We start from the raw sequence: 14406 nt of genomic DNA, 5'->3' as shown, positions 1-14406 counted from the left end.
ATAGAGGGGTTCGGGGGGGTTTATATATAGAATAACAGATACCCGGGAGTGAGTTACAGACTGGAATCTAATCGAGGGGTTCGGGGGGGTTTATATATCGAATAACAGATACCCGGGAGTGAGTTACAGACTGGAATCTAATCGAGGGGTTCGGGGGGTGTTTATATATAGAATAACAGATACCCGGGAGTGAGTTACAGACTGGAATCCAATTGAGGGGCTCGGGGGGGTTTATATACAGAATAACAGATACCTGGGAATGAGTTACAGACTGGAATCTAATCGAGGTGTTCGGGGAGGGTTTATATATAGAATAACAGAGACCCGGGAGTGAGTTACAGACTGGAATCTAATCGAGGGAGTCGGTGGTTTATATATAGAATAACAGATACCCGGGAGTGAGTTACAGACTGGAATCTAATTGAGGGAGTCGGGTGTTTATGTAGAGAATAGCAGACACCCGGGAGTGAGTTACAGACTGGAATCTAATCTAGGTGCTCGGGGGTGTTTATATATAGAATAACAGATACCCGGGAGTGAGTTACAGACTGGAATCTAATCGAGGGGTTCGGGGTGTTTATATATAGAATAACAGATACCCGGGAGTGAGTTACAGACTGGAATCTAATCGAGGGGTTCGGGGTGTTTATATATAGAATAACAGATACCCGGGAGTGAGTTACAGACTGGAATCTAATCGAGGGGTTCGGGGTGTTTATATATAGAATAACAGATACCCGGGAGTGAGTTACAGACTGGAATCTAATCGAGGGAGTCGGGGGTTTATATATAGAATAGCAGACACCCGGGAGTGAGTTACAGACTGGAATCTAATCGAGGGGTTTGTGTGGTTTATATATAGAATAACAGAAACCCGAGAGTGAGTTACAGACTGGAATCTGATCGAGAGGTTTTGGTGGTTTATATATAGAATAGCAGATACTCGGGAGTGAGTTACAGACTGGAATCTAATCGAGGGGTTCCTGGGGTATATATATAGAATAACAGATACCCGGGAGTGAGTTACAGACTGGAATCTAATCGAGGGGTTCCTGGGGTATATATATAGAATAACAGATACCCGGGAGTGAGTTACAGACTGGAATCTAATCGAGAGGTTTTGGTGGTTTATATATAGAATAACAGATACCCAGGAGTGAGTTACAGACTGGAATCTAATCGAGGGGTTCCTGGGGTATATATATAGAATAACAGATACCCGGGAGTGAGTTACAGACTGGAATCTAATCGAGAGGTTTTGGTGGTTTTTTATAGAATAACAGATACCCAGGAGTGAGTTGCAGACTGGAATCTAATCGAGGGGTTCCTGGGGTATATATATAGAATAACAGATACCTGGGACTGCGTTACAGACTGGAATCTAATCGAGGGGTTCGGGGGTGTTTCTATATCGAATAACAGATACCCAGGAGAGAGTTACAGACTGGAATCTAATAGAGGGGTTCGGGGTGTTTTTTATAGAAGAACAGATACCCGGAAGTGAGTTACAGACAGGAATCTAATAGAGGTGTTCGGGGGGGTTTATATATAGAATAACAGATACCCGGAAATGAGTTACAGACAGGAATCTAATAGAGGTGTTCGGGGGGGTTTATATATAGAATAACAGATACCCGGAAGTGAGTTACAGACAGGAATCTAATCGAGGGGTTCGGGGGGTTTATATATAGAATAACAGATACCCGGAAGTGAGTTACAGACAGGAATCTAATAGAGGGGTTCGGGGGGGTTTATATATAGAAGAACAGATACCCGGAAGTGAGTTACAGACAGGAATCTAATAGAGGGGTTCGGGGGGGTTTATATATAGAAGAACAGATACCCGGGAGTGAGTTACAGACTGGAATCTAATCGAGGGGCTCGGTGGGGTTTCTATATGGAATAACAGATACCCGGGAGTGAGTTACAGACTGGAATCTAATCGAGAGGTTTTTGTGGTTTATATATAGAATAACAGATACCCGGGAGTGAGTTACAGACTGGAATCTAATCGAGGGGTTCGGGGGGATTATATATAAAATAACAGATACCCGGGAGTGAGTTACAGGCTGGAATCTAATCGAGGGGTTCAGGGTGTTTATATATAGAATAACAGATACCTGGGAGTGAGTTACAGACTGAAATCTAATCGAGGGGTTTGTGTGGTTTATATATAGAATAACAGATACCCAGGAGTGAGTTACAGACTGGAATCTAATCGAGGGGTTCGGGGGGTTTATATATAGAATAACAGATACCTGGGAGTGAGTTACAGACTGGAATCTAATCGAGGGGTTCGGGGTGTTTATATATAGAATAACAGATACCCGGGAGTGAGTTACAGACTGGAATCTAATTGAGGGATTCAGAGGGCTTTATATATAGAATAACAGATACCCAGGAGTGAGTTAAAGAGTGGAATCTAATCGAGGGAGTCGGGGGTTTATATATGGAATAGCAGACACCCGGGAGTGAGTTACAGACTGGAATCTAATCGAGGGGCTCGGTGGGGTTTATATAGAGAATAACAGATACCCGGGAGTGAGTTACAGACTGGAATCTAATCGAGAGGTTTTTGTGGTTTATATATAGAATAACAGATACCCGGGAGTGAGTTACAGACTGGAATCTAATCGAGGGGTTCGGGGGGTTTATATATAGAATAACAGATACCCAGGAGTGAGTTACAGGCTGGAATCTAATCGAGGGGTTCAGGGTGTTTATATATAGAATAACAGATACCTGGGAGTGAGTTACAGACTGAAATCTAATCGAGGGGTTTGTGTGGTTTATATATAGAATAACAGATACCCAGGAGTGAGTTACAGGCTGGAATCTAATCGAGGGGTTCGGGGTGTTTATATATAGAATAACAGATACCTGGGAGTGAGTTACAGACTGGAATCTAATCGAGGGGTTCGGGGTGTTTATATATAGAATAACAGATACCCGGGAGTGAGTTACAGACTGGAATCTAATTGAGGGATTCAGAGGGCTTTATATATAGAATAACAGATACCCAGGAGTGAGTTAAAGAGTGGAATCTAATCGAGGGAGTCGGGGGTTTATATATAGAATAGCAGACACCCGGGAGTGAGTTACAGACTGGAATCTAATCGAGGGGTTTGTGTGGTTTATATATAGAATAACAGAAACCCGAGAGTGAGTTACAGACTGGAATCTGATCGAGAGGTTTTGGTGGTTTATATATAGAACAGCAGATACTCGGGAGTGAGTTACAGACAGGAATCTAATCGAGGGGTTCGGGGAGGTTTATATATAGAATAACAGATACCCGGGAGTGAGTTACAGACTGGAATCTAATCGAGAGGTTTTGGTGGTTTATATATAGAATAACAGATACCCAGGAGTGAGTTACAGACTGGAATCTAATCGAGGGGTTCCTGGGGTATATATATAGAATAACAGATACCCAGGAGTGAGTTACAGACTGGAATCGAATCGAAGGGTTCGGGGTGTTTATATACAGAATAACAGATACCTGGGACTGCGTTACAGACTGGAATCTAATCGAGGGGTTCGGGGGTGTTTCTATATCGAATAACAGATACCCGGAAGTGAGTTACAGACTGGAATCTAATCGAGGGGTTCGGGGGGTTTATATATAGAATAATAGATACCCGGGAGTGAGTTACAGACTGGAATCTAATCGAGGGGTTCGGGGGGTTTATATATAGAATAACAGATACCCGGAAGTGAGTTACAGACAGGAATCTAATAGAGGGGTTCGGGGGGGTTTATATATAGAAGAACAGATACCCGGGAGTGAGTTGCAGACTGGAATCTAATCGAGAGGTTTTGGTGGTTTATATATAGAATAACAGATACCCAGGAGTGAGTTACAGACTGGAATCTAATCGAGGGGTTCCTGGGGTATATATATAGAATAACAGATACCCGGGAGTGAGTTACAGACTGGAATCTAATCGAGAGGTTTTGGTGGTTTTTTATAGAATAACAGATACCCAGGAGTGAGTTACAGACTGGAATCTAATCGAGGGGTTCCTGGGGTATATATATAGAATAACAGATACCTGGGACTGCGTTACAGACTGGAATCTAATCGAGGGGTTCGGGGGTGTTTCTATATCGAATAACAGATACCCAGGAGAGAGTTACAGACTGGAATCTAATAGAGGGGTTCGGGGTGTTTTTTATAGAAGAACAGATACCCGGAAGTGAGTTACAGACAGGAATCTAATAGAGGTGTTCGGGGGGGTTTATATATAGAATAACAGATACCCGGAAGTGAGTTACAGACAGGAATCTAATAGAGGTGTTCGGGGGGGTTTATATATAGAATAACAGATACCCGGAAGTGAGTTACAGACAGGAATCTAATCGAGGGGTTCGGGGGGTTTATATATAGAATAACAGATACCCGGAAGTGAGTTACAGACAGGAATCTAATAGAGGGGTTCGGGGGGGTTTATATATAGAAGAACAGATACCCGGAAGTGAGTTACAGACAGGAATCTAATAGAGGGGTTCGGGGGGGTTTATATATAGAATAACAGATACCCGGGAGTGAGTTACAGACTGGAATCTAATCGAGGGGTTCGGGGGGGTTTATATATCGAATAACAGATACCCGGGAGTGAGTTACAGACTGGAATCTAATCGAGGGGTTCGGGGGGTGTTTATATATAGAATAACAGATACCCGGGAGTGAGTTACAGACTGGAATCCAATTGAGGGGCTCGGGGGGGTTTATATACAGAATAACAGATACCCGGGAGTGAGTTACAGACTGGAATCTAATCGAGGTGTTCGGGGAGGGTTTATATATAGAATAACAGAGACCCGGGAGTGAGTTACAGACTGGAATCTAATCGAGGGAGTCGGTGGTTTATATATAGAATAACAGATACCCGGGAGTGAGTTACAGACTGGAATCTAATTGAGGGAGTCGGGTGTTTATGTAGAGAATAGCAGACACCCGGGAGTGAGTTACAGACTGGAATCTAATCTAGGTGCTCGGGGGTGTTTATATATAGAATAACAGATACCCGGGAGTGAGTTACAGACTGGAATCTAATCGAGGGGTTCGGGGTGTTTATATATAGAATAACAGATACCCGGGAGTGAGTTACAGACTGGAATCTAATCGAGGGGTTCGGGGTGTTTATATATAGAATAACAGATACCCGGGAGTGAGTTACAGACTGGAATCTAATCGAGGGGTTCGGGGTGTTTATATATAGAATAACAGATACCCGGGAGTGAGTTACAGACTGGAATCTAATCGAGGGAGTCGGGGGTTTATATATAGAATAGCAGACACCCGGGAGTGAGTTACAGACTGGAATCTAATCGAGGGGTTTGTGTGGTTTATATATAGAATAACAGAAACCCGAGAGTGAGTTACAGACTGGAATCTGATCGAGAGGTTTTGGTGGTTTATATATAGAATAGCAGATACTCGGGAGTGAGTTACAGACTGGAATCTAATCGAGGGGTTCCTGGGGTATATATATAGAATAACAGATACCCGGGAGTGAGTTACAGACTGGAATCTAATCGAGAGGTTTTGGTGGTTTATATATAGAATAACAGATACCCAGGAGTGAGTTACAGACTGGAATCTAATCGAGGGGTTCCTGGGGTATATATATAGAATAACAGATACCCGGGAGTGAGTTACAGACTGGAATCTAATCGAGAGGTTTTGGTGGTTTTTTATAGAATAACAGATACCCAGGAGTGAGTTACAGACTGGAATCTAATCGAGGGGTTCCTGGGGTATATATATAGAATAACAGATACCTGGGACTGCGTTACAGACTGGAATCTAATCGAGGGGTTCGGGGGTGTTTCTATATCGAATAACAGATACCCAGGAGAGAGTTACAGACTGGAATCTAATAGAGGGGTTCGGGGTGTTTTTTATAGAAGAACAGATACCCGGAAGTGAGTTACAGACAGGAATCTAATAGAGGTGTTCGGGGGGGTTTATATATAGAATAACAGATACCCGGAAATGAGTTACAGACAGGAATCTAATAGAGGTGTTCGGGGGGGTTTATATATAGAATAACAGATACCCGGAAGTGAGTTACAGACAGGAATCTAATCGAGGGGTTCGGGGGGTTTATATATAGAATAACAGATACCCGGAAGTGAGTTACAGACAGGAATCTAATAGAGGGGTTCGGGGGGGTTTATATATAGAAGAACAGATACCCGGAAGTGAGTTACAGACAGGAATCTAATAGAGGGGTTCGGGGGGGTTTATATATAGAAGAACAGATACCCGGGAGTGAGTTACAGACTGGAATCTAATCGAGGGGCTCGGTGGGGTTTCTATATGGAATAACAGATACCCGGGAGTGAGTTACAGACTGGAATCTAATCGAGAGGTTTTTGTGGTTTATATATAGAATAACAGATACCCGGGAGTGAGTTACAGACTGGAATCTAATCGAGGGGTTCGGGGGGATTATATATAAAATAACAGATACCCGGGAGTGAGTTACAGGCTGGAATCTAATCGAGGGGTTCAGGGTGTTTATATATAGAATAACAGATACCTGGGAGTGAGTTACAGACTGAAATCTAATCGAGGGGTTTGTGTGGTTTATATATAGAATAACAGATACCCAGGAGTGAGTTACAGACTGGAATCTAATCGAGGGGTTCGGGGGGTTTATATATAGAATAACAGATACCTGGGAGTGAGTTACAGACTGGAATCTAATCGAGGGGTTCGGGGTGTTTATATATAGAATAACAGATACCCGGGAGTGAGTTACAGACTGGAATCTAATTGAGGGATTCAGAGTGCTTTATATATAGAATAACAGATACCCAGGAGTGAGTTAAAGAGTGGAATCTAATCGAGGGAGTCGGGGGTTTATATATAGAATAGCAGACACCCGGGAGTGAGTTACAGACTGGAATCTAATCGAGGGGCTCGGTGGGGTTTATATAGAGAATAACAGATACCCGGGAGTGAGTTACAGACTGGAATCTAATCGAGAGGTTTTTGTGGTTTATATATAGAATAACAGATACCCGGGAGTGAGTTACAGACTGGAATCTAATCGAGGGGTTCGGGGGGTTTATATATAGAATAACAGATACCCAGGAGTGAGTTACAGGCTGGAATCTAATCGAGGGGTTCAGGGTGTTTATATATAGAATAACAGATACCTGGGAGTGAGTTACAGACTGAAATCTAATCGAGGGGTTTGTGTGGTTTATATATAGAATAACAGATACCCAGGAGTGAGTTACAGGCTGGAATCTAATCGAGGGGTTCGGGGTGTTTATATATAGAATAACAGATACCTGGGAGTGAGTTACAGACTGGAATCTAATCGAGGGGTTCGGGGTGTTTATATATAGAATAACAGATACCCGGGAGTGAGTTACAGACTGGAATCTAATTGAGGGATTCAGAGGGCTTTATATATAGAATAACAGATACCCAGGAGTGAGTTAAAGAGTGGAATCTAATCGAGGGAGTCGGGGGTTTATATATAGAATAGCAGACACCCGGGAGTGAGTTACAGACTGGAATCTAATCGAGGGGTTTGTGTGATTTATATATAGAATAACAGAAACCCGAGAGTGAGTTACAGACTGGAATCTGATCGAGAGGTTTTGGTGGTTTATATATAGAACAGCAGATACTCGGGAGTGAGTTACAGACAGGAATCTAATCGAGGGGTTCGGGGAGGTTTATATATAGAATAACAGATACCCGGGAGTGAGTTACAGACTGGAATCTAATCGAGAGGTTTTGGTGGTTTATATATAGAATAACAGATACCCAGGAGTGAGTTACAGACTGGAATCTAATCGAGGGGTTCCTGGGGTATATATATAGAATAACAGATACCCAGGAGTGAGTTACAGACTGGAATCGAATCGAAGGGTTCGGGGTGTTTATATACAGAATAACAGATACCTGGGACTGCGTTACAGACTGGAATCTAATCGAGGGGTTCGGGGGTGTTTCTATATCGAATAACAGATACCCGGAAGTGAGTTACAGACTGGAATCTAATCGAGGTGTTCGGGGGGTTTATATATAGAATAATAGATACCCGGGAGTGAGTTACAGACTGGAATCTAATCGAGGGGTTCGGGGGGTTTATATATAGAATAACAGATACCCGGAAGTGGGTTACAGACAGGAATCTAATAGAGGGGTTCGGGGGGGTTTATATATAGAAGAACAGATACCCGGGAGTGAGTTACAGACTGGAATCTAATCGAGGGGTTCGGGGGGTTTATATATAGAATAACAGATACCCAGGAGTGAGTTACAGACTGGAATCTAATCGAGGGGTTCAGGGTGTTTATATATAGAATAACAGATACCTGGGAGTGAGTTACAGACTGAAATCTAATCGAGGGGTTTGAGTGGTTTATATGTAGAATAACAGATACCCGGGAGTGAGTTACAGACTGGAATCTAATTGAGGGATTCAGAGGGCTTTATATATAGAATAACAGATACCCAGGAGTGAGTTACAGACTGGAATCTAATCGAGGGGTTCCTGGGGTTTATATATAGAATAACAGATACCCAGGTGTGAGTTACAGACTGGAATCTAATCGAGGGGTTCGGGGTGTTTATATATAGAATAACAGATACCCGGGACTGAGTTACAGACTGGAATCTAATCGAGGGGTTCGGGGGGGTTTTATATAGAATAACAGATTCCCGGGAGTGTGTTACAGACTGGAATCTAATTGAGGGATTCAGAGGGCTTTAGATATAGAATAACAGATACCCGGGAGTGAGTTACAGACTGGAATCTAATCGAGGGGTTCAGGGGCTTTATATATAGAATAACAGATACCCGGCAATGAGTTACAGACTGTAATCTAATTGAGGGATTCGGAGGGATTTATATATAGAATAACAGATACCCGGGAGTGAGTTACAGACTGGAATCTAATCGAGGGGTTCAGGGGCTTTATATATAGAATAACAGCTACCCGGGAGTGAGTAACAGACTGGAATCTAATCAAGGGATTCGGGGTGTTTATATATAGAATAACAGATATCCGAGAGTGAGTTACAGACTGGAATCTAATGGAGGGGTTTCTGTGGTTTATATATAGAATAACAGATACCTGGGAGTGAGTTACAGACTGGAATCTAATTGAGGGGTTCGGGGGGTTTATATATAGAATAACAGATACCCGGGAGTGAGTTACAGACTGGAATCTAATCGAGGGGTTCGGGGTGTTTATATATAGAATAACAGATACCCAGGAGTGAGTTTCAGACAGAAATCTAATCGAGGAGTTCGGGGTGTTTATATATAGAGAATAACAGATTCCCGGGAGTGAGTTACAGACTGGAATCTAATTGAGGGGTTCAGGGGGTTTATATATAGAATAACAGATACCCGGGAGTGAGTTACAGACTGGTATCTAATCAAGTAATTCGGGGGGTTTATATATAGAATAACTGATACCCAGGAGTGAGTTGCAGACTGGAATCTAATTGAGGGGTTCGGAGGGGTTTATATATAGAATAACTGATACCCGGGAGTGAGTTGCAGACTGGAATCTAATTGAGGGGTTTGGAGGGGTTTATATGTAGAATAACAGATACCTGGGAGTGAGTTACAGACAGGAATCTAATCGAGGGGTTCGGGGGGGGTTTATATATAGAATAACAGATACCCGGGAGTGAGTTACAGACTGGTATCTAATCGAGGAGTGCGGGGGGGTTTATCTATAGAATAACAGATACCCGGGAGTGAGTTACAGACTGGAATCTAATCGAGGGGTTCGGGGTGTTTATATATAGAATAACAGATACCCGGGAGTGAGTTACAGACTGGAATCTAATCGAGGAGTTCGGGGGATTTATATATAGAATATCAGATACCCGGGAGTGAGTTACAGACTGGAATCTAATCGAGGGGTTCGGGGTGTTTATATATAGAATAACAGATACCCGGGAGTGAGTTACAGACTGGAATCTAATCGAGGGGTTCGGGGGGGTTTAAATAGAATAACAGCTACCCGGGAGTGAGTTACAGACTGGAATCTAATCGAGGGGTTCGGGGGGGTTTAAATAGAATAACAGCTACCCGGGAGTGAGTAACAGACTGGAATCTAATCGAGGGGTTCGGGGTGTTTATATATAGAATAACAGATACCTGGGAGTGAGTTACAGACTGGAATCTAATCGAGGGGGTCGGGGGGGTTTATATACAGAATAACAGATACCCGGGAGTGAGTTACAGACTGGAATCTAATCGAGGTGTTCGGGGGTTTATATAGAGAATAACAGATACCTGGGAGTGAGTTACAGACTGGAATCTAATCGAGGGGTTCGGGGTGTTTATATATAGAATAACAGATACCCGGGAGTGAGTTACAGACTGGAATCTAATCGAGGTGTTCGGTGGGGTTTATATATAGAATAACAGATACCCGGGAGTGAGTTACAGACTGGTATCTAATCGAGGGGTTCGGGGGTTTATATATAGAATAACAGATACCCGGGAGTGAGTTACAGACTGGAATCTAATCGAGGGGTTCGGGGGTTTATATATAGAATAACAGATACCCGGGAGTGAGTTACAGACTGGTATCTAATCGAGGGGTTCGGGGGTTTATATATAGAATAACAGATACCCGGGAGTGAGTTACAGACTGGAATCTAATCGAGGGGTTCGGGGGTTTATATATAGAATAACAGATACCCGGGAGTGAGTTACAGACTGGAATCTAATCGAGGGGTTCGCGGGGGTTTATATATAGAATAACAGATACCCGGGTGTGAGATACAGACTGGAATCTAATCGAGGGGTTCGCGGGGGTTTATGTATGGAATAACAGATACCCGGGTGTGAGATACAGACTGGAATCTAATCGAGGGGTTCGGGGGGTTTATATATGGAATAACAGATACCCGGGAGTGAGTTACAGACTGGAATCTAATCGAGGGGTTCAGGGGGTTTATATATAGAATAACAGATACCCGGGAGTGAGTTACAGACTGGAATCTAATCGAGGGGTTCAGGGGGTTTATATATGGAATAACAGATACCCGGGTGTGAGATACAGACTGGACTGCCCCCCGGTGCCAGTACTGAGGGAGTGCTGCACTGTCGGAGTCTCGGAGTACTCCCCGGTGATCTGGGCCATTTGCACCTTGCTGCTTGTGGGATCTTGCTGTGCGCCCGTTGGTTGCCTGGCTTCCGCCATGCAACAGAGGCCACTCTTCATTGGCAGCCAAGTCTTTGGGACAATGCAGGTCTTTCCTTGTTCGTTCCAATTTGAGGCTTTGGGGAAGTGGTTTAGTTCTGGAATGAGGAATTTCCCAAGGGTTTGATTAATTCAGTCAGTGCGGTTAAACAGTTTCATGAGATCTCCCATTTCCTCTCAATACACACACTGGCTTACGCAAATACTTTGGATAGGTGAGATTGAGAGAGAGAGAGAGAGAGAGAGAGAGCGAGGGCAGATCTCCACAAGGGAGTTCTTAAAGTGACATTATCCAGGCTGGTGAGAGGGTTAATCGTCCCCTCTGATAGGGAACAGACTGCCCGGTGTCTGAGTGTAAATGGGGGAGAGGTGGGTGAGAGGGTTAATCGCCCCCCTCTCCGATCGGGAACAGACTGCCCGGTGTCTGAGTGTAAATGGGGGAGAGGTGGGTGAGAGGGTTAATCCCCCCCCTCTCCGATCGGGAACAGACTGCCCGGTGTCTGAGTGTAAATGGGGGAGAGGTGGGTGAGAGGGTTAATCCCCCTCCTCTCCGAAAGGGAACAGACTGCCCCGGTGTCTGAGTGTAAATGGGGGAGAGGTGGGTGAGAGGGTTAATCCCCTCCTCTCCGATAGGGAACAGACTGCCCTGGTGTCTGAGTGTAAATGGGGAGAGGTGGGTGAGAGGGTTAATCCCCTCCTCTCCTCTTGCTCGTTTTGCAACTGTTTGTTGTCATATTTTACAGAGCCACTCCCTCAGGGTGAAACTCTTCTGTCTCTCTCTCTGTCTCTCTCTCTCTCTCTCCCTCTCTCTCCGTCTCTCTCTCTCTGTCTCTCTCTCTCTGTCTCTCTCTGTCTCCCTCTTTCTCTCCCTCTCTGTTTTTCTCTCTCTCTCTCGTTCCCTCAGTCCGCACCCGGGTGACCCGGTCAATCACGTCCTGTCACTTAGCAACTCGGACAGGGCTTGTCCCGGCAATCTCGGGCAGCTGTTCCCTGGGAAACAGGTTGACAGGAGGCATCGGAGCGTAAGGAGAAGGAAAGTGTTTAAAACTCCCTCTACTCTGTCCCCCATCAAACACTCCCCAGGACAGGGACAGCACGGGGGGGTTAGATACAGAGTAAAGCTCCCTCTACACTGTCCCCCATCAAACACTCCCCAGGACAGGGACAGCACGGGGGGGTTAGATACAGAGTAAAGCTCCCTCTACACTGTCCCCCATCAAACACTCCCAGGACAGGGACAGCACGGGGGGTTAGATACAGAGTAAAGCTCCCTCTACACTGTCCCCCATCAAACACTCCCAGGACAGGGACAGCACGGGGGTTAGTTACAGAATAAAGCTCCCTCTGCACCTTCCCCCATCAAACACTCCCAGGACAGGTACAGTACGGGGGAGTTAGATACAGAGTAAATGTGCCTTCCTGGGTCTCTTGTCACTCAGACAGATTCATCTCAGGTTACAGAAAGTTCTGGAACAATCCAGGATGTTGGCAAATTCGATTCTTCACTTCCTCTTGGAGAGGGCCCAATACTCCTGTCCACCACCCCTCACCTTCTCTGTTCCCTCCCCCACCCACCTCTGAGGCCTGCCTCCTTGAGAAAGTGATCAGTTAAATCCTGGATCCCGGCACTTCCTGCAGGATCTTTTACACCCACCCGAGACGGCAGACGGGGGCCTCTCGGTTTGACGTCTCATCCCGAAAGACGGTGTCTCCGACAGTGCAGCACTCCCTCAGTACTGACACCGGGGGGAGTGTCGGTCTGGATTATGGAGATCAAGTCCTGGAGTATATACATCTCCCTCCGACAGTGCAGCTCTCCCTCAGTACTGACACCGGGGGAGTGTCGGCCTGGATTATAGAGATCAAGTCCTAGAGTATATACATCTCCCTCCGACAGTGCAGCACTCCCTCAGTACTGACACCGAGGGAGTGTCGGCGTGGATTATGGAGATCAAGTCCTAGAGTATATACATCTCCCTCCGACAGTGCAGCACTCCCTCAGTACTGACACCGGGGAGTGTCGGCCTGGATTATGGAGATCAAGTCCGAGAGTATATACATCTCCCTCCGACAGTGCAGCACTCCCTCAGTACTGACACCGGGGAGTGTCGGCCTGGATTATGGAGATCAAGTCCTAGAGTATATACATCTCCCTCCGACAGTGCAGCACTCCCTCAGTACTGGCACCGGGGGAGTGTCGGCCTGGATTATGGAGATCAAGTCCTAGAGTATATACATCTCCCTCCGACAGTGCAGCACTCCCTCAGTACTGACACCGGGGGAGTGTCGGCCTGGATTATGGAGTTCCAACTCCCAATTTTCTGGCAAGTTGGACCCATGGAGCCAAACCGAGCCACGTACTCTCTCCTCTCTCCTCTCTCTCTCCCACTCCAGGTGATCGCAGTTGTCATGGATTCCTTCACGGACGTGGATGTCTTCCTGGACATTGTGGAGGCAGCCTCGAACCGCAGGGTTGCGGCCTACATCCTCCTGGACCAACGCAACCTGCCCCAGTTCATCACCATGGCGGAGGGAACCGGCACCAACCTGCGGCTGATGGACGTGAGTGCTGCTCGACCTGGGGGAGCGGCGCGTGGCGGGGCAAACCGCAACGGGGGGAAGCCCGTTCAGATCCCCCCCCCCTCCCCTCGAGCCTGTTACACAGGAACAGGAGGATCCCATTCAGCCCCCCTCCCCTCGAGCCTGTTACACAGGAACAGGAGGATCCCATTCAGCCCCCCTCCCCTCGAGCCTGTTACACAGGAACAGGAGGATCCCATTCAGCCCCCCTCCCCTCGAGCCTGTTACACAAGAACAGGAGGATCCCATTCAGCCCCCTCCCTCGAGCCTGTTACACAGGAACAGGAGGATCCCATTCAGCCCCCCTCCCCTCGAGCCTGTTACACAGGAACAGGAGGATCCCATTCAGCCCCCTTCCCCTCGAGCCTGTTACACAGGAACAGGAGGATCCCATTCAGCCCCCCTCCCCTCGAGCCTGTTACACAGGAACAGGAGGATCCCATTCAGCCTCGTGCCTGTTATACAGGAACAGGTGCATCCTGTTTAGCCCCCGCCTTGTGCCTGTTACACAGGAACAGGAGGATCCCGTTCAGCCCCCGCCTTGGGCCTGCTCTGTAGAGATGAAGGATGATAACAGAGGACGTTCAGGGCCACTGGAACCAGTTTCCCAGTGAGAGTGGC

The 14406-nt window shown here is 46.0% G+C and overlaps 1 protein-coding gene across 3 annotated transcripts in view; it reads left to right on the top strand.

The window, feature by feature from the left end:
- Positions 1-14406, top strand: part of LOC137356168 (protein FAM83E-like) — a 41682-nt gene that overhangs the window by 17477 nt on the left and 9799 nt on the right. For all 3 annotated transcript variants that reach the window (XM_068021997.1, XM_068021998.1, XM_068021999.1), the window contains exon 3: positions 13600-13767. In XM_068021997.1, coding sequence (XP_067878098.1) covers positions 13600-13767 — 168 coding nt within the window. The remainder of the gene's footprint in view (positions 1-13599; positions 13768-14406) is intronic.

The sequence above is a fragment of the Heterodontus francisci genome, chromosome 45 (genome assembly GCF_036365525.1).
Source record: "Heterodontus francisci isolate sHetFra1 chromosome 45, sHetFra1.hap1, whole genome shotgun sequence".
Taxonomy (NCBI): Eukaryota; Metazoa; Chordata; class Chondrichthyes; order Heterodontiformes; family Heterodontidae; genus Heterodontus; species Heterodontus francisci.
This window is presented reverse-complemented; position numbering and strand designations above follow the sequence as displayed.